Source organism: Rhinolophus sinicus, linkage group LG06, assembly GCF_036562045.2.
Source record: "Rhinolophus sinicus isolate RSC01 linkage group LG06, ASM3656204v1, whole genome shotgun sequence".
NCBI lineage: Eukaryota > Metazoa > Chordata > Mammalia > Chiroptera > Rhinolophidae > Rhinolophus > Rhinolophus sinicus.
This window is the reverse complement of record NC_133756.1, coordinates 128,469,087-128,489,854: the sequence shown is the minus strand read 5'-3', so window position 1 is coordinate 128,489,854 and position 20,768 is coordinate 128,469,087. Positions and strand designations below refer to the sequence as shown.

The 20,768-nt window shown below is 47.5% G+C and overlaps 1 protein-coding gene across 11 annotated transcripts in view; it reads right to left on the bottom strand.

The window, feature by feature from the left end:
* The window catches only part of BMAL1 (basic helix-loop-helix ARNT like 1), a 95,260-nt gene that overhangs the window by 7,409 nt on the left and 67,083 nt on the right, over nt 1-20,768 (bottom strand). For 8 of the 11 annotated variants that reach the window (XM_019729475.2, XM_074336017.1, XM_074336020.1 and 5 more), the window contains 12 exons: nt 19,342-19,380; nt 18,997-19,038; nt 17,537-17,694; nt 15,730-15,809; nt 12,952-13,044; nt 11,541-11,658; nt 8,954-9,103; nt 6,713-6,959; nt 5,563-5,669; nt 4,094-4,244; nt 3,157-3,245; nt 1,394-1,502 (listed from right to left, as the gene is read on the bottom strand). In XM_019729475.2, the coding sequence (XP_019585034.1) occupies nt 1,394-1,502; nt 3,157-3,245; nt 4,094-4,244; nt 5,563-5,669; nt 6,713-6,959; nt 8,954-9,103; nt 11,541-11,658; nt 12,952-13,044; nt 15,730-15,809; nt 17,537-17,694; nt 18,997-19,038; nt 19,342-19,380 (1,383 nt within the window). The remainder of the gene's footprint in view (nt 1-1,393; nt 1,503-3,156; nt 3,246-4,093; nt 4,245-5,562; nt 5,670-6,712; nt 6,960-8,953; nt 9,104-11,540; nt 11,659-12,951; nt 13,045-15,729; nt 15,810-17,536; nt 17,695-18,996; nt 19,039-19,341; nt 19,381-20,768) is intronic. The other 3 variants (XM_019729485.2, XM_074336021.1, XM_019729505.2) reach the window with 1 other exon arrangement.

Sequence of the window (20,768 nt, the reverse complement as noted above, 5' to 3'; positions counted from 1 at the left end):
AGCTTGGACCAAGTTGAAAGCCTTCCTCCCTTGCTTGCTTCAGCTCACACTCACCCTTTTTTCTGTTATAAAATAGACTTCTCAACGATTGTAAGATCCTTGAGGTCAAGGACTATTATACGGTTCTTGGCTGGTGTCATGCCAAGCACAGGGAGTGTCGTGGCTGATAAGGACCTGATTACCACTGCATACCACCCCCCATCTCCTTTCTAAAGTAGACTCAAACAGCCACGTCCATCATTCCTCAACAGCGGGAACAGAACCTCTACCCTCTGGGATGAGAGCCCCTGTACAGCCAACGAGAAAACATGGCCAGCCTCCATTTGTCCTGAGAGAATCCAGTGGCAGCGAAGAACAGCAGTCACTCTTCCCTTTTCCCATAGTTACGTTCCATTAAGTCTGCACTCCTAAGGACCTGGCTGCTGCCCTCTCCCCTCCCCAGATTCAAATGGACTTCTAAGAACTACTTCCCTCTCAATGACTGCTCTTACAGACTTAGATTTGATTAACCATTTTTGAGCACTCACTATATGAACCTTCCTGAGTTCTCTCCCAATCCTAAAGCAGCCCTTGGGGGAGAGAGATTGCCTCCCTTTTATGGCTTAAGTCAACAGAGACCAGGAAGTTCAGTGAATCGCCTAAGTACAGCCAAATAGAGGACAGGACTCGAACCCAGGTAAACTGCTTCCCCTTCTCTCTTTTTTTAAGGAGGGCGCAGCTCAGTGGCCCATGCGGGGATTAAACCTGCAACCTTGGTGTTATCAGCACCGCGCTCTAATCAACTGAGCTAACTGGCCACCCCCCCTCTTCTGTTTCATATGGAAAAGAAGCCCCGCCCAGGGGAGCTACTACTACTGATGTGCTTGGTTTCTATTACAACCCTAGGCAGCTTTCTGATTAAGAGACGCGTTATAACGCGTTGTTAAGGCCCAGCCCGCTGGCATTCCACAGCTCTACTCCTGCAGCCTTGGAATGTCAGTGTTCATGCGTCCTGCCCCAGAAACTCCTCGAGTCATATACAAAGTCATAAGAAAGTTGAGCCTCCTAAAAAGTTCTGTTTAGCTCTGGACTGTTCGGGTTTAACCTCTATTTAAGGCAGGATTGCTCAATCTCGGTACTACTGACATTTTGGACTGGAAATTTTTTTGTTGGGTGGGGCGGGGGGAGGCTGGCCTGTGTACTGGAGGATGCTTAGCAAGCAGCATCCCTGGTCTCCATCCAGGGATGTTTAACAGCAACCGCCCATCCAGTTGTGACAACCAACTAAACATCACAAAACATCCGGTGTTGGCGGGGCGGGGGAGGGGGTGGGGAAGAGGGACAGGGGTGGGGAAGGGGGGTGCCCTGGGTTGAGAACCACTGGTTTAAGGGAACAACTAGAGACGTTACTTGCCTGTGGATTTCCATGATTTCCTCAGCAATCATTCGACCTATTTTTCCTGCTCCAGCCCTGGTTCCCCCTGGAATCCCTGGAACAGTGGGGTGGGTCCTCTTTGGACCACCTACAACAAAGGAACCTGAGTGAGAAGAGGGGAAACTGAGGAAGAAATGCTATTACGTGTTAAAACCAGTTCATCCCATAATCCACTTGAAGTTCAACCGTAGGGTTTTGCCTTGAGGGACATTAGAGCCACAGCTTGGCAGGAAAAGGCTCCGATTTCCTTCCAGGTTCAGAGGCCAAAGCGTTGGCAGGAAGCATCTAGTTCATACAGTGACTGAGTACCACTGTGCCGCACAGAGATAGCATCCCCGGCCTCTGGGAGCTCCCAGTGTAACGGGGAGACAGACAGACGAGACGGACAATGGCTGGAGCAAAGTGGGATAAGCTTGACAGGGAAGTACCGTGTTTCCCCTAAAATATATTAAGGTTTTATATATTAAGTTTTGCTCCAAGACTCATTAGGGCTTAAGTTCAGGGTATGTCATCCTGAAAAATCATGCTAGGGCTTATTTTCTGGTTAGGTCTCATTTTTGGGGAAACACGGTATGAGGCAATAACTCATCCAGGGCCAGGTGCAGCTTCCTGGAAGAGTTTAACTCTGAGCTGCGTCTTGACAGAGAAGTATAAATTAGCTTGGCAGAGAGGTAAGGAGGGGGAAGCATTCCAGGCACAGCCACCGATACACGTGAGAGCAGCGAGGCAGGACAAAACGTGGGGACCTCTCCAAGACATTCGACATGAATGACTACGAAGCCCTGAGAGGTGAGACAGAAGAGGCGGTGCCACTGATCGCGGACGGTCTTAGAACCCACACTAACAGATGTGGACAGATCCCCAGGGGTAAAGAGTCCCAAAGGCCTTTACACAGAAAAGGCACTGACTTCAATGTGGGTTATTAGAAGGGCCACTGCATGGAGCATGAACTATAGTGGAGGGCGGACGAGGGTGGGAACGGGGAGGGCGAGACTGGGGCCAGGAACTGATCGCCCATAATCCAGGCAACACATGAGGAGGGCCAAGGAGCAACAGCAGCGGGGAGGTTTAAGAGACAGAGGCACGGGATTTCGTGTTTGGCTAGAATGCGGGAGAGGGAGGAGTCAAGGTTCTCGGCTTAACCAACCAGACGGGGGAGCGCAGAGAACCAGTTTGCATGTGCTGCATTTCAGGTGCCTGTGGGGCTCCAGGTGCTTCTTTCCAGGAGGCAGTTGGAGAGACAGATCTGGAAGCTTGGGAGGGAGACCGGATGTTGGAGTCATCCGTGGAGCGAGGTGGGGACTGAAGCCATGCAAGCAGAGGTGATCCCGAAAGAGGTGGCATCGAGTGCAGAGAGCGGGGGTCAAGACCGAGCCCTGGCAGGGAGCCTCGCTGGGGATGGCCCACACCCAGTGCTGACAGACACCCTCCTCCCACCACAGGAACCAGGGACAGTCATCAAAGAGCACTGCACAGCACAGCACAGCCACTGGGTGACACAAAGGGAGGAAAAGCACAAGAGGAGCAAGGACTTTGCTATTTCAAGGGCTTCCAGGGTCCAGGCAACCCCAGTAAAAGCAAAAACGAGTTCCCGGTATTCCAGGCTCAACAGCGAAAGTGATGTGACAGAGTCCTTAGTGCTTATTCCCTCGAGGCCTCCCTTGTTCCACACAATATGGTGGCTGGGGACCCCAAGTCCTTGGGGGGAAGTCTGTTGGCCCAATGCCCAGCAGTGCAGTTACCTTCTCCGGAGGGCAGCATGCTGTCCATGCTGTGGGGGGACGCCGTGAGCTGTGGGAAGGCTGGGTCCCCACCTTCCAGGACGTTGGCTCTGTAAACATCCCAGCAATAAGGAAATGTGAGTCAGGCCTGCTCAGAACCGTGCACCTTTCACCTTGGCCGAAGTGTCCGGTGTCCACTCTGGACCTGGACAGGCCAGAAAATGAAGTGTCTGTCTGAGTGGCTCAACAGGTCTCCTCACTGTCTGATACCACGGTGGACAGCACCCCGGCCCGTGGCCTCACTGCCTGCCTGGGCCTCCTGGTTCATGTGGGACGCAGTCCAGCAGAGGTGGTGACTGTAGCAGCCTCTGCTACAGGGCCTCCTCTCCTGCCGGCCTGCAGTGCACCCAGCCGGACCCCTCACTCAGCTCTAACCACAGGTGGGGGTATGGACACCCTGGGGAAAGATGTGGGGAGCAGGCCTGGCCAAAGAGGAGGTCCTTCCCTTCTCTGCTCACCTAGCAGGTGGCAGCTTTTGAGGTAGCATTCCAGCTGCCAGTGCTCGGGCCACCAGCCTGGTGGGCATGGGTACCCACCCACCCTCAGCCAAGGCCAGTGTGAGCCTTTCATGAACTGCCAACCCCTCCCTCCAGAGGACAGTGGACGCCCAGTGTGCAGGGCCTGAGAAGGCGGAGGTTGACTGCTTTTTCGGGAAGGAAATGTTGCTGTTTCTGGGAGCCATTCCACAAGCGGGGGCCTGTGTGGTATGAGACCTGCGGCTTGTCCTTTGTTAATGACCCTTCTGGCTCTGCCAGTCCTGAGACTTCCCAAGAGATTAGCACGATGGCATTAAATGACGTGACACTGGCTGTTGCTTGCACCCGCTTTCCCAGGTAAGGAACCCAAGGCATGTCTCCTTTGAAGCGAGGGGACTTCTGATTATAGGAAAACCACTTACAAAACAACAGTGTTGGTGGAGACAATGTATTCTACTTCCTTGGTCCAAGGGTTCATGAAACTGAACCATCGACTCCGCAGTGTGATGAAAGAACCATCTTTGATTTTAAACTTATAGCAATTAGTTGTAATCTTTTCTCTCGTCTGTAAAACTGAAAATGCAAAGAAACCATGAACATTCTTGTTTCCTCAGAGCAGTGTATTAAACTCACCGAATCGTAAGTGTGCCCTGGCCCTGATGCCCCCACCCTTCAATAAGCGGAGGGCGCTGGCCCTGGAGAGAATGGGCTGTTTCTGAGGGGGCTGAGTCAGAGTCTTTTGTGAATCTGCCCGGTTTTCAGAGTGTATGAAATGAAGGCCCCAGGAAATGCCTGACTGCATGACAGACATCCAGCTGGAATCAGCTATGAAGTGAACACCCACAAACGAGAAGGCCCATGTCCTGTCCCCACCACAAAACCCTAGGGCGGTGCGGCATTTTTAGGACCCTTGAATCCAGGGAACTCACTCACCTACCCAAATCTAGTCTTATATGTAGCAAACGTGTACCGAGCACCTTCGTGTACTCTGGGGATAGGGGACAGGCTATGCCCTGTCCTCAGGAAAGGAATGAGAGGCACCTCTGCAGAGCAGATCAGAGCCCTGAGGGATGAGTGTGTGTGTGTGGGGGGGGAAGGAACGCAGCAGTGCCGAGAGCTAGGGCCTGGGGCGGGGATGGGACAGTGAGATGGTCAGTGTGGCTGGAGCCCTGGGCCTCTGCCAGCAGGGAGGTGGGGTGAGGAGGTGGCCGGGCCGTTCAAGGACATTTGGGCTGGAGTCTGAGGGTGGGCTTGAAGCAGGGATAGGACATCAGGATCGATCTATCGGGGGACAAACGGGTAACTATGGAAGACAGAAGGTGGACTGGGGCAGAAGGGAGCAGGGAGGCCTGTTAGGAGTCTGTCGCAATTAGGAGGTAGGCACAAGGGCCTGAACCAGGGCAGGGGAGGTGGCACGAAGGGTCTTCTTTGGAAGTGCATGTCTGAGGTGAATGAACCGGCCCGGGCGATGATGAAATGAAGGAAGGGGTCAGTACTGCTTTCTCTCTGAGAAGCCACACGTACGGCCGGCCATGAATTAGGAGGAAGATAATGAGGCAGAACAGGATTTTATGGAAAAGAGGATCGGAACCATTTGGGCCACACTAACTCTTTACGGGGTCCCGGTAAAACTACTGAACAAGAGATGCCTTCCAGAATTGCCCTGGCCTATGCACAGAGAACTGCTAGGCAGTCAGGGGTGGGCTGTCTGTAAGGGGATAGATGGGGCCTGGGAGTGTCGGCTTCCTCTCCTCACAGATGTTTCTGCCTCAAGCCTCCTGGGCTCACTGACTCCCACGTCACTGGGGGCAGATTTCTCTGGACGGTTACGTGGACTAGTCTGGAAACGGGAACACTTTAAACTTAAGACCTTTTGTACAGCTCAGCTTACCTTGCCTATGACATTCTGCAAGATGTCCTATGTCATCTTGGTGAAAATATTCGTAACATGATGTGCCTAGAAGTTCTTGGGGTAAATATGCCAAAATAGCTGTTGCCCTAGAAGGGAATATTTAAACAAAAAAGAAAAATCCATTCAGACAATGAACAACATCTCTGCAGTGGATGAACCCTGCTACAGACAATGAGAACAAGGTCAAAGCGGGGTGGATTTCCAGAGGGCCTACGTTATCACAAGAAATCAAATCTTAGGACATTTAAAAATGATAACTATATTAGATAGAAATGTGGTGGAAATCAAAACCCCCGTACAAAACTCCATTTACTGTCTACTTTTTATCAGGGTAACCAAACTCTAGCAGCTCTAGCAGCAGGGGCCACAAGAACCTTGAAAAATGCTGTCTTCTATTCCAGTATTTAGTGATTATTTCTAGTAGCCAGAAAAAGTATTAGTCTTTGAATATTCTTAAGGAGGCAGCGGACAGCAGTGGAACTTGGGACCTCTTGGTTCTTAGCCCAGGTCTACGGCCAGTTAGTGTGCATCCTGGAGGAGGCCAGTCTCCAGGCTGGGCCTCACTTCTTCTTCCATAGAAAATGCGACTGGACAAGATCGGTGTCATCCAACAGAACTTTCTGTGAGGATGGAAACGTCCCACACGTGTGCCATTAGCCACATGGGGCTTGTGAGCCTGAGGAATTTAATTTTTAAGTTTAACTGATTCCATTTGAACTTGAACAGCCACAGGAGATTACCATGGCCAGTGACTACTGTATGGGACAGCTCAGGACCAGATAATCTTTTCCAAGTCCTCCGTTTCAGAATTCCAATCACAGCCATGGTCCCAGAACAACACTGCATACGTTCAGATAGCATACTGTGGCTACTATTTCTCTTTTGGCTATGGACATCAAACCACCCTACTTAACCGTCACTATGTGCCAGAGAATGACACAGGTAAGATTTCGGTATTTATGATGCTGATTTTCTTATAGGTCTCATTTTTTTAGCAGAGATCCCCAGCACTTCCTTCTCTCTTTTCATCCTTGGGAAAGCCAGCTGACAGCCGAGTCTTCTCTGCTTTACTCAGAGTTGAAAATCCTCTACGGTTATTATTGTTCAAGGGTAACACGCAGACTCTTACCTCTGGTCTACAAAAACAAACTTCCCGTCTATTGCATGCCGAGAAACATATTCCAGAGATTTCACCCTGATCTCCCCGTTCACCGGCTGTGGAACCACGTGAGAGTGCAGTCGTCCTATTGCGACGAGGCAGCTGAGGTTACACCCCTCGTTGTCTGGTTCATTGTCTTCATCCAGCCCCATCTTTGTGGGTGGCCAGCTTTTCAAATAGCCTGTGCTGTGGATTGTGCAGAAGCTTTTGCGATCTGCTAGAAAGCAAAGTCCATTGGTTAGTGTCAGGGTGGCTCTGGGGCACGGGGGCACGGGCAGCCTATGGTGGGATGGGATATAGGTACAGAGTCAGAAGATTACAAACAAAGCCTCATTCTCAAGAAGTCAGCATCCAGCGAGAGAGGAAGACAGAAAAAGAGCTATCAGAGTTACTGTGCTGAGCACAGCTGTTTTCACCGAGGGAGGAGGGTCTGGCGAAAGGCTGCCCAGAAAAACAATGGAGGAGGTGGATCAAGGATGAGCGCTGCCTGATGGGCCAAGGGTGAGAAGGCACCGAAGCATGTTTTCTACAAGAAATGGAAGCGAGCTCTGTGCAGCTGAAGTGAAAGGGAGGTGACAGGGGTAGAGCTGGAAAGGCAGGCGGGGCACAGACTGTAGGGGCCTTGGATTGTTTGCTGACCATTGTGGTAGCCTTTTTCTCATAGGAAATGGAGAGCTTCCAAAAGTGTAATAGTGGGAAACAGCAAAATCAAATCAGGGTTTGGATGCTCTAGGAGCAGAATGACAGGTCAACTGGAAGAGTGAAAACCAGGAGAGTGATACACAGCCAGAGACGAGGGGGGCTGCGCTCTGGCCGTGCCGCGAGGGGGGGAGGCAGGGAAGGACGCAGGGGAAGGTTCTGAGAACTGGGGGGATTTGGTGTGACTACCCCGACAACTGGCATGGAAGAAAGAAAACGAAGGTGACTGCAACTGTTGTGGATTCAGTGGTTGCTGGTCCAGCGCACTGACTCCAGGAAGAGAGCGTTTTAGAGAGAAGGAAGATTTCACTTTGGGATGTATTAAGCGGGGAGCCCCTTTGGATTCCAATAATAAATCCTTACGGCGTGTTTACAAAACATCACATCTGTGCTACTTATTGGGAAACTGGGGAAAACCAATCACATTAAGGATTTTGAACTTATCTTCAGGAGCAATGGGAAACTTTGAAGGGTTTTAAACAGGCAACTGATAAAAAGATTTGATTTTACAAAGATCGTTCTGGCTGCTGTGTGGAAGGATGGGAAGCGTGAGGACCCTACTTTACCAGAGCTGGGGAGAGCTGAGCGTAGCCTGGATCTGGTGATAATGGTAAACATGGAGATGGATAAACATAGTTCAGGTAACTTCTGCAGAAGGAACTCATTGTGGCAGGGCTTCGTAACTGGAGGGAGGAGGGGTGTGAAATGAGGTGAGGGTGCCTCCCAGGCTTCTGGTTGTACAACTAGATGGATGGTGGTTGACATTTTAGTTTACTATTTGTTTTTGCTGCCATTTACATGAAGGAGAAGCTCAGGTGGTTACTTTCATACATATCATGTTTAAGATGCCATTGAAATAGCTAAGCAGGTAGACTTAATAAGCAGTTAATTTATGGATCTGGAGTTCAAAAGAGAAGTCTGGGCTAGAAATATAATCTTGGAAGTTACTGAAATATAAATAGCATTGAAAGCTAAGGGACTCAAGTAAAGATATAAAAGAGAAGGTGGCTCAGGACAGAAGAGGCGCCAGCAAAAGAAACCAGGAAGACAGCCTGGCGTGACTGAGGATGGCAGAGATGAGGAAAATGTGCTTTCGTGCAACCCTAGGGAAGAAAACACTTCAAGATGGAAGAAAAATGAAAAGTGACCATTGTATTTAACATGACGGTCACTGGTGGATTTAGCAAGAGCAATTCTCATGGATCGGTGGGTTGCTCAAAAGGCAGTCAGGACTGCAGCTCGGCATCTTCTTTCCCAAACACGTGAGAAAAACAGAGTTTAAACAGAGGAACCGTTCCCATGAATCTCTGCCATCAGGGCTTTCCAACTCTCCCTGCTCCCAACTGCCCAACATTGTGGGTCGTGGGGATAGTAAGGTCCTGGCTGGGGTCCTGGGACCTGCTGCTCGGCCAGGCCAGCGAGGAACCTCTGAACCAACACCCTGCTGAGAGCTCCAGCGGAGAAAGCAGGCCTCGTCCATAATAGCATTTTACAGAACTGTGAAATGGTTACCTTTTTTCTTTGAGCAGGTAGAGGGGAAATCCTTGTCTTCAACCTTTACTGAAGGCCTGTTACACTTCATCCTACAGAAGAAAGAACGCCGTGCTCCAGAACATAATCGAGATGGCCCAGGGGTTATATCTGTTTTAACTGGAAGTCCAGCTGCAAATCAACACACAAAATGTGATAAACTGAGGGTAGTGTTGTCTGTCAGGATGGGGAGTGTGACCGTGAAGAAAACCTTTCCTTTCCTGCCTCACTGTTTTATAACGACACAAGAATAACATTTCTCCTGCGTTTGAAAGCTGCAGTGTTGACAGGTATGTTGTCAATCTGGGCCTGTTTCTAGAGCACGTAGAATGCAGCCACTGGCTGAATGGATTAGGTGCTCTGGGGATAAAAGAAATGGAGCACGGGCTCCTGTCCAGGAGAAGGGGAAATGGATGTTCCCCAGGAAAAGATTAGTAATAATACCAGGGGATGTGTGATTAGTGCCAAGTGAATGGCAGAGACGGCCTGCGCTTCCCAGAGGAAAAGAACTGGGGCTGGGATTCGAAGGACACGATTCGGATACTGACATGGACAGGAGGGAGCGGGCTGCCTCCCACTCCAGACCCCTGGAGCCCATTCCAGAGCTGTGCTGTCCAGCTTGGTAGCCAACAGCTACACGCAGCTGTTGATCCCTTGACGCGTGGCTATTCTGACTGGCGTGTGCTGTAAGTGTGAACACACTCAGGATTTCAAAGACTTAGTACCAAAAAAAAAGAGGAATGTAAAAGATCTCATTGTGGATTGATCGGGTTAAATAAAAGATAGTATTCAAATTAATTTCACATTTAGTTTTATGTTTTTAATATGGCTACTGGAAAATTTTAAATCGCACATGTGGCTCCTATTTGTGGTTTGCGTTGTTTCCATGAGACTATGCTGTTCTAGACCAACTGCACGCGTCTCTGAAGGAGGAGCATGACTGATCTGGACAGAAACACAGCTACGGGTCAGTGCAGACGCTGTGCTGCAGACCACGTGTGAGGGTAACGCGCACCCCACCGCCCAGCATGGCAGCGACCCTTAGGGCAAAGGCCATTGCCGGGGACTCCTGGGCTTCAGCGCCCCCACCCACCCCAACCTACCTCCCACATTGCTGCCTCAAGGATCTTCCCCAGAATGCCCCTGCGAGCCTGTCCCACCTGGCTCACAGCCCTTCACTGTGTCCCACAGACGACAAAGTCTTCTTTTTGCAGCCCTCATCATCCCTGCACGCTTCGTTCCAGCAGCACCAAGCAGGCCACACGCGGGCGGTACACCTCTGCACAGGCCCCCAAATCGTTTCCTCTGCTTTTTCCTCCCTTCCCCACCCAGCAAACATTAATTCATCCTTTCAAAGCCACCTCAGTTGTCTCCTCCTCAGTGATGCCTCTCCCCACGCCCATGGGAGAATTAATCATCTGCTCTCTATGCCTGTACGATTCCTATGTCTGTACCTGTTACGCAGAGAGCCAGCTGTCTACCTCCTGTCTCCCTGACTATACAGCAAGAGCCTTACAGGTAGGGACCAAACACCATTCCTCTTTTTCTCACAGATCACTAAACGTTGCCAGGGCCAGACTACAAAGGACAACAGGTACCAGAAACTGCATTGTACTTCTAGGAAGAAGTGGAGTGCCTTAATGAAAAGGCTGGTTTAAAGGAGATTCCTCTGGTGGTATTTCCTTCCTGGGATTAAAATGGGGGCTTGGAAGGAGGAAACTAGTTAGGCCATGAGTGCACTGGGCTGAGCTGCACACCAACACTGATATTATGCTTACTATGGGCCAGGGACTGTCCCACATGCTTTATGTATATTAACATATTTAATCCTCACAATAACCCAATGAAATAGATACTATGTTATACATAAGGAAGCCCAGGCACAGAGAGGTTAAGTAACATGCTCAAGGTCACACAGCTGGTAAATGGTGAAGCCAGGATGTGAGCCCAGCAATCTGACTCCAGAGTCCACACTCTTCACTGCTACAGTGCACAGCCTCCTGGGCTACTGGGGCCTCACACAGGACATGGGAGGGGATGCAGGAGCAGGAAGCTGGGGGAGAATGTGAACACTGGTTCCAAGGCTGCAAGAAGGAAGCCAGGAGGGGAGCAATCTAATGAGGAACCACTTTGGTCAAAGAAACGTCAGGTGTATATTTCAACTTTTCTTGCTTTTAGGAGGCTGCACGTATGCAACTGAGATAAACAAAGGTGATTTTTTAGGGGGGAGCAAATCAAACTGGTGTGAGTCTTCAGTTCAGGAGCATACAACTGGGACTTTCTAGATTCTGAAAGAAAATAACTAAACATCAGAAGGAAATCAAAGTAGCTGCTTTACCTTGCAGTGAATTTGAACACTGAGTTTTTTCTTCTTTATGTGAAACGAAAACAAACACAAAGGAATGTACATAATTCCCTTTATCCAAAGATAGCACCTGTGACCCAGATAAAGGGCGGGAGTAGGAACCCAGGGGCTGAGACAGACCATGGCGCATATTCTGCGATCTCCGCGGGGGCGCGCAGGTCTGCAGGGGCTGCGTGGGCTGCGGAGGAAGCTCCCTCTACTCACTTTTGGCATCTATGAGCCGCTCCCGGGGTGCGGTGTCGGAGGACGAGAGCTGCTCCTTGACTTTGGCGATATCTTTAGGATGCAAGTAGTCAAACAAACTCTGACCAATCAGGTCATTCTGTGGGGATGAAATGTCAAAAAGGGCAAGTCAACGACAGCATGAGGAATGTAAATTATCCAACAAGTGCTCGGCTGCCTTCAGCACTTGTTGGAAAATACAATTCTCTCCCAGGCAGCTATATCCACACATATCGTCTAATGATCACAAGAGAAAGTCCAATGAAAGTAAGTTCTATTTCAAAGCAGAATTCAGCTTAAGAATTTTCCTCTGATTGTATGAAGGTCGAGAATTCGTTTTGCAGATTTTTAAGCATGAGAATTACAGATATTTCGTACGTGCATATGTACACTTATGCACTCACTCTGCTCACATACATAGGCAATGAATGAGACATCAGGAGTTTGGCTTTGACAACACACGAGGGAAAAGGGGCTCGTTTACAGAAATAGTTCATGCTCCTCTAAGGCAGGGATCTTTCAGCTGTGCATATTCCTTTTTATTTATTTCTGATGCCCACAAAGGCCCTTCTGAGACCTGAGGAGGGCAACTGTAGGGCATGGCTCTGCCTCTAGCTCCATTAACTCTCTCTGGTCTCCAGCCAGGTGGGTTGTACCATGTGCCTCAGTAGCCTAATCTGTTAGAAGGGATAAGAAAACTTCCTCTCTACCTTTCCTGTGAGACAGAGCAAAATGCTTGGGAAAGCATTAAGTTTACATTAATTCTAATTAATATAAATGTTATTTTGACTCTTTGATTCTCCTGCCTTACCAAGTGTTCATGCAAACACCAGCATGTGGCATGAGTGAAGGAACGAAGGAATTGAGGGAATAAAAACTCTAGGGACATAATAGGTGAAAAGCTCTGCTCTAGAAGCTTTCTTCATTTTATTTCATCCTCAAACAATCATAAAAGGTATAGATTATTATAATCGGTTTTCAGAAGAAGCTGAGGTTCAACAGAGTTAATGCAACACATTGCTGCAAACACGTCCTGGGTAGGTTCCCGGTTTCCCTATTGTCTGTTATTGTTTTATCTGCCTGCCCTTCTGCCCAGTCGACAGCCCCTCACCCCCACCCCCACCCCACCGTTACAGGATCTTTACTTGTCAGCAACAGGAAAGTTCTGAAGCTGCTACTAAGATCAGAGTCGAACCTTCCAAATGGGGGAAACATGGGACATATGAAAATATTTTTCTAAGCTTAATTTCTCTTAAGAAGAATGTTCTGGAAGGAGAACTGGGTCGGGGGACAACATAAGCATTTCCACGTGACTGGACACTATCATTCTGAGAAGTGGGGTGACCGCGTGGCTGCGAGGGGTGCCCCCCAGCAGCAGAAACACGAGCAATACCTGGCTGTAGTTGAGAATCTTGAAGACAGACTCTGAGACAAAGAGTATCTTCCCTCGGTCACATCCTACGACAAACAAAAATCCATCTGCTGCCTAATCAGGAGAAATGGATAATCAATGTATCACACTTCAAGAAACATGATTTGTAATCACTCTGATAGCAAATAAGGATTTGTTTGTTTCCTAAATATCCGAAGCACAGGATTGCTCTCATTGACAGTTTCGCAGGTATCCTGAGAACAGGACGCTTGCAACAAATGCCTTAGGAGAAAAACACGATTCTCTCTAAGGCAACTGTGTACACATATCATCCAATGATCACAAGGGAGAATCCAATTCAAGTATGTTCTATTTCAAAGCAGAATTCGGCTTAAAAATTTTCCTTTGATTGTATGAAGGTCCAGAGAAATCACTGTTTTTGCTTTAATTATAACAACCTTGTAGAATCACGGAATCTGACGTTGGAAGGATCTTTAAGATCTTTTGTCTCCGGGGTCCTCGACTTGGACACCGCCGCTTACAGAGAGCTCTAGAACAGTGCTCCTCAGCATCTGGAGGAGCGTTTCTTGTTTTATGCTGATCATCTGGAGGGACGCGGCATCACTGGTATTGCTGGAACCTCCACCCTATCCCGACTTTTGCCTGAAGTGATTCTAATGTACACAGGGCTACTGCTCTACAATATTACCCTTTGGTCCAGGCTGTTTGCTTCTAAGCAAGATGAGAAAAGCAAAGCAAGAATTTCCCCTTAGATACTTTTTAACCTCTTCTTCCCTTTAAATACAAGTGAAAACCTAAAGTGCCAATAAAGACAGGCATAGAGACAGGATGGTATTTGTTTGGGAGGCTGAAGCAGATAAATACCAAAGCTATAGCATCTGAGAGCTTAGAATATTTTGTATGTGCCTGAATCGTATCCATAACCTTTCAGATGGACAGCTACTCAACTCCTGCCGGGTCTTCTTCCTAGGGACAGGGAGGGTGCCCACTCTGTCATGTACTTGCTCTCATACTCAGCTCCCATAATTCTAATGCACAGTGGGTCAGTGTCTTGCTTTAGTCACTATGCTCGTCTGTTCTTTGGAAAAACTGAGAAACTCCATTCCCTTTTCCACAAAAGAGCCTGTGGGATATAGTTAATTCAAAGAACAAGGAAATGAATTCATGTGCCAGAAGGTTAAAGAATGGTGCCTGCACTTGTGCCAAGATAAAAGAACTGAATAAGAAAGGATATTGCTATGAGAGAACCTGGCAGGCCCTCCCTGACAGAAGTGAGCTAGGAATGAGCCTTTCTGAAGTTAGGCCTCTAATCTGGCCCAGGGGCAAGGAATGACAGCGAGGGGGAAGCGACTTTCCAAACACCATCTGCTAGAAGCCTCATTCTGTCAAAAAATAGGGTATTAATAACTTCCTCATTTGCCTTGCAGACAATCTTATATCTAACAAGAGAAGTGTTCTGAGGCTTCTCATTGAGGAAGTGATGTGGCATAAAAGTACCTGGGATGAAGGTGACTGACATCCTGACATCTGGGCAGAGTCAGGTCTGAACCGACGACACGAGCACTGCAGATTTCAACACATTCTCTGGCTCCAAAGGCCAGAGAATACAGTCAGTACAGGGGAGGCTCAAAACATCCTGATTCTGCTTCTCTCGGAAGGAGCTGTGGCCAAGGGGACAGCTGGAGAGCAGAGGTGTGAGAAGGCCAGGAGCACTGGGGGACACAGGAAAACCAGGGGCAGGCTCGCTCTCGGGAAGGATGGTGTTAGCAAGTGATACAGAGCCCTGGGATGGTCTGCCTAGTTTCCGAAACACGGGGAAGCAGAGTATCTAGACATTACACACTGATCAGGTAGATTGCTGCCTGATACCATTTATAAAAGAGACTTTGAAAGCACTTGGCAAAGCAAGAAATTAGTCAGATTTTCATTGGTGAGGAAAAGGAGAAGTCCAGTTCCTCCTGCCAAACTGTTCAAACACAAGTTGAGTGGCTCTTGCCTTCTGCTGATGCAAATTCCTGGGAACTGAGCACCTGGAAGTGACAAGGGATAGGATGGGCCTTCACAGCCACTGAAAGGTGCTGGGGAAGACAGAAAAGTTTAATCAGGGAAGACAGATCACCTTCGGTGGTGTATGAAACAGTAGAGCAGAAAGACAAGCCCAAGATGAAGTCTTTAGCTTGAATAGTATTAAAAATCCTCGTTTCATACCCTGTAAGTATGGACGTCTGATAGGAAATTATTCAGAAAAGCAGCAACAAAATTATTAAGAATTTGTCATTACAAAGGGAGCTCGTTTGTTTTCATATAGAGCTGTAATCAAGCAGGTGGAAGCATCACCTCCTCCATTTATTTTCCTCCTTGGATCATGAAGTCTTTCAAAGTTTTGTTATTTTGAAGAGATTTTGGTGTAAAGATTTCAGTGGATGTTTTTGTGCTAAGAGAAATTCTCAGTTGTTACCCGTTTCAGTCCCTTTCTAAAACCTTCATGTGGAAATGTGATTCTTCACTACCTCCTATTTTTAACAAAAACCTGCCTCTTCTGATGTAAAACCACAATAGCACAGACCTTTAATTTTTTGCCTAAGCAGTAGAAGGGGAGGAAGGTCTCGGAAGGAATGTGACACTAGTCCAAACAGTAAGATAAAGGTGGAGAGCCAGAAAAGCAAGTAGACCTAAAAATGTTCAGTATTGAGACTTCAAATTTCCACATGCCAGTACTTAACTCTGAAATTTGTGAAAATAAATGTCGTGTAAAACAATCCCATAACTGTAACATACCCTAAGAATGAGGTGCTTCAATTCATCATCGGACAGAAAAGTTGGTTTGTAGTTTGCTTCTGTATATGGATTAGTGGCACCTGAGAAAGGAAAGAGAGAGTCAGCACACTTTCTATGTTCAGACAACGTCTCATTCCACTGCACTGCCTCAAACTTCCAGATGAGGCCTAGTCCCTACGACCTGGGATTTCATTTTACCTTCTTTTTCCTTAACTGAGACAAGGCAGATCTGGCTTTGAACAGAATCCTGTAATGCCAAAGAGAATGCCATTGAAAAGAGAACACTGGTGCCCACAGGAGACTCACAAGCTTGCTTTTGTCACTATAGGGAAAACCAAGAGCTAATAGAAGTTAAACATCTGCTTCTGAGAGAAGGCAACTCTAGAAGCCAACAGGTCCCCTCCTCCCAACATGTATATTAAATGGGTTGTCCCAAAGGCCCTCAAATCCCCATTCTAAATGTTCCTGGGAATCCCCCAGTCTGCCAGGCCCTGAGCAGATATATTGTAGGAGGCATTTAATGTCAGTTCGTCTTCGTCAGTGGCGAGTTAAATGAGCTTGGCAACCTAGAGAAATGCATTACTTCAGGAAATGCAACGCGAGCTCCGGGGACTAAAAGGGAACAAGACTTATGTTTAAAAGGCTGTCAATCGGGCCTCTTTCAGGAGAGCAATAACTTAACAGAGAAAAACGCCAGCAGTAAATGACTTGGAATCTGCGGGACGGTTAGCATAGTGACGAACTAAAATGAAACGGGTCCATGACAGTTCTAAGCATCATGGGGAAGCAGGTTAACAGAACGTGCCTGTGGCTTCCGTACCCACAAGGCAGATTATTGATCCACACGCCTGCTTTTTATAACTTGAGGTTTGCCACTCCTTTCCTTGCAATTTAATTGAAATTATAATAATTTAATCTCTGCCATCTTCACTAATATGAATTTTTAATGCCATTCTCCAAGCACAGGATACAACATTTATATTTAGAATAATGATCAAAAGTCAGACAAAACCAGCTACTGCTGATTTCTAGTAGCTTCGTGGAAATATAAAAACACAATTCTTTTACAATGCAGGTCAGAGATCTGACTGAACGCCCACTTTCCAATTTCCTCAAATAGTCCAAGACGAGCTATGGAAAATTCCAGGATCAGCATTCACGAAAATGCCTGATATGTTTCAGATTTCTCCCGTGGTTTGGATAAGTCACTTCCACATTTCTGCCTGGGTTTTCTCACCCTCCCCACACTCAGAAAAGAAGTCAATTACTGCCTCCCTCATAAAGGGTCTATCTGGTTTGGGAAAATTCCAGGAAGATGAAAATATCATCAGTGTTCATTCCGGACAATAAAACGCAGCAAGAACCATCAACCAGTGACTCACTCTTCAAAGGCACCAGGATGAATTTTCCTCTTAAAAACTGACTTTTCTGTGTCACTAAGAGCACCTACATTTCTGATGTTTATCATTGGATGGGTGGAATCCTGGCACACACATAGGCAAGACAGGACATCAGCAGCGTCCTCTGATATGCATGTGGCCTGATTACACGCACATAGGACCTGCACACAGAACACAGCCTCTGTCCTCTGGGGATACAGGACTGCAGAATCGCATCGTGATACTCACATAAGCTCAATAATCACTTCATTTGGCACTGTGTCTACTGCTGGAAATTATAGGCATATTACTCAAGGCTACACATTTGCAAGTCACAGGCATTTGCCTTAGGGACTCAGGAACATTCTAGGCAAGAGCAGTAACATTTGTGGGCAAGGACATACAGGACAATAAAGCCCCGGTCTCACCTCGTAACGTTTTCATGTGCTGAACGGCCATCCTGAGCACAGTGAGCTTATCCAACTTCCGGGACATGGCATTGCACGTTGGCACCAACGAAGCCAACTCATCAATGAAACTGTTCATTTTATCCCGGCGCCTCTTTTCAATCTGACTGTGAGCTTCCCTGAACAATATGAAAAATGATTTCATAAAAGGTAACTGAGCATCAAAGAAACAATGACAAAAATAAGTTTTAACTCTTTGCAATATTTATCTGACAAGGCAAATTTAGAATTTGCAGAGTGTTTCAAATTAGCTTTTTCTACTCAAGTCACGGAAAAGTGGCCTCACTGCCAGGTTGGTATTAGTTTTCTTATGCTTCTCTCATCTTTAGAATTAAGAAGAAATAGTACAAAACCTGCCTTTTCAAGTAAACTGTGTGATTAATTTCTCCTGATTTCTTTTCCTCTCAGCCTCTGTAAAGTTGGATTTTAAAAAGGGAGTGGAAGGAAAGAGAAGGGAGGTGGAGGTTTCAAAGAGCAAAGAAGCATCCAGAACAGCCATTAGCAAGGGTCCCTAAGGTTTGTGAGGAACCCGCTGTGTGTCCTGTCAGACACTCACTGATTGAGTCGCCAGGTAACTGACACTGCCATCCTTGGCTCAACCATGACTCCAGCCAGATGCTAGATCTGTCCCCAGGAGCTGTCTCCAAGAATGTCACACTCCTCCCTCCTGGGAGTTGCTGCTTACTGAAGCAGGGTGACACTTCCATTGTCACACACTGTCCCTGACTGGTTTGCACCTGCCATTTGTGACTGTCCCCCTAAAGAGATGCATCAACAGCGGGAATGGAGTTTGCTGCTGCTGCTGTAACAACAGCCATGGGACCTCCTGCCAAGGCTGTTCTACGAGAGAAAAGCTAGAAGTCTCAGGACAGCTGAATTCTGCAGCCCCTAGTGCTGTCATGACACAGCCTCAGATGGCCCTGGATCTAACAGCAGGAGAGCTGAGGACCCTCATGGAAAAGGGTCAGCAACTGTGGCTGGAGACAGGAAAGATGGAGGTAGAGAATCTCTTCAAGGCTGCAGGGTTTCCCCCGGGTCTGGCCTTCAGCCACAATAAGGGCCCCATTCAGAGGGGGGAGGTGTAGCCCAGAAATTGCATCAAGGACCCAGGTCTCTTCTCGGGGGCTCTCGAGTCAAGAAGAGGTAATTTGCTGAAAACTGGGAGAAAAACCTTAGCTTGATTTATTTTCTGCTCCCTCCAAAGTCCCCTTCAGGTTAAACATGCTTAGACAGCAAAGAGTGAAGGCCAGCTCAGTCTGGAGACAGCAAGGAGCAGAGGCCACTTCTGTCCCTCTTCTTTATTCCCTAAGGATATGGCCATGTCAAAAGGACTACTAGATAGGGAGGAGACACACAGAGCCTCCTTGGCTGCACTCTAAGAAACCAGGACGTTTTATACACAGAATGAGGGCCAAGCTTACCTTGCGTTTTTTATCCTTCCTTGGTGCTCTGTGTATTCTAACCTGGGAGGAAAAAAGCAAAAAAGATAAAAACACAGTCCCCTAGAGATTAATGGCAAAGTTATACCTCTCTGTTGCTTCCCTGTTTTATCCCTGTCATTTCTCTACAACATACCAAGTTGGTTGTTAGTCACACTGGGGGCTGGGGGCGGGAGGGAGACCATTGTGAGCCCACAGGCTCACAGCCTCCTTGCTTATCCCCAATCTGAGACATGGGTGGAACCTGTACCAAGTGACAGGATGTGTAATTGTGCAGGAAAACTGGCTATCGGGATGCTGACATTCAAGTGAGCAGGTTAATGGTACCTTCCATGAGGGTCGTCTTTGTCTGTGTCCATGCTTTCTCTGAAACAACAAAAGAGAACATGACTATTAATAAACACGTACAAAACGCCTTCTTATAATACAGAAGGCTTTCACTTATCCAGAAACCAAACAATGAGAAAGCTCAAATAGTCATAGTATTGATTATTGAAGAATAATAGTCAAACAAGCAAAAACAACTGGAACCTACTATACAACGCAAACTGGCATTCCAGATTATGTACAAAAAAATTACGCATAGTTTCAATAGAGTTTCTGTGTTAACATATATTTTATTATATTTTGATTGTTTGAAAATTGGGAATACAACGCATTTATGGCAACTCTCAGTTAACCAGAGAATCTGAATAAATATAATACCACATCCCCACCCCCACCATCATTCTGGATAAATGGAGTCTATTCATTTGCAAAACATACTGAGCATCAAATATACATGTGCATACATGTATACTGGTATGTGGGGGTGAAGTGAGGAGGGGAAATCAAAGTACTAATAAAAAAGTACTGAGCAGAGCCCTGAGGCAGCTTTTCAAAGGCACTGCTACCCAGTGTTCTGGTTCTCAGCTAGGTGGGAAACCCTGAGGCATTGGGGCAGGGGGTGCGAGGAACCTTTTGGCCGTAGAGGGTCCTGGGGTCACAGCAGGGATCTGTCTCCCTTTAACTGACTCTAGAAATCCAAATTTCATGGCACCTTGTGTGTGGTTCAGTAGAAAATAAACTGAAATCCTCAGAGGAAAGAGTTCCAAATCCCCCTGGGGTCAGCTCACAGCCTTCTCCAGCCTCTAAATTTATCAGGCAGGTGCTGGCTGCCACTTGGGCCTTTATCCTTTATCCCATAAGACAGGAGGAATTATGGCCCTTCAAACAATGGCATCTCAAGGGCAAAAACAATGTTCTCAGGAGCACTGAATCTCATTCTAGAATAGTGGTTCCCAACCAGGTTACCTTGATTTGCTCACAGGCAGAGAGTTTCGCTAGCTAGGCCTAAAGTCCAGAGGAAATCGTCCAGGCCACACAGGAAAATGAAAAAATTCCCTCCCCTTTGGTCCAGACTTGCATCTGCTCTTTGAGGCCAGGTTGATCACCTCAGGTGAAGAGAAGGTCCACCTGACAGATACGACTTTAGTACATTACAATGATAAGGAAAGGGATTATACTTGCTTAATTAATAGGGTCTCATGAACTACAAAAGATTTGCAAACTGGGGTCCATGAGGGAAACCAGAAGGTCTTAGGTGGTGACAAGGTTGGAAACCACAGATCTAGATGACAAAGGTCTTAGAATGCGTCAGTGGTCCATCAGCGCTGGCCAGAGACAAGGGGTCCACAGGAGACATCTCCTGATCTCTGTTGGGGAGTTACTGCAATGGAAGAACACCCTTCCGGGCTTCACACCCACTCTCCATC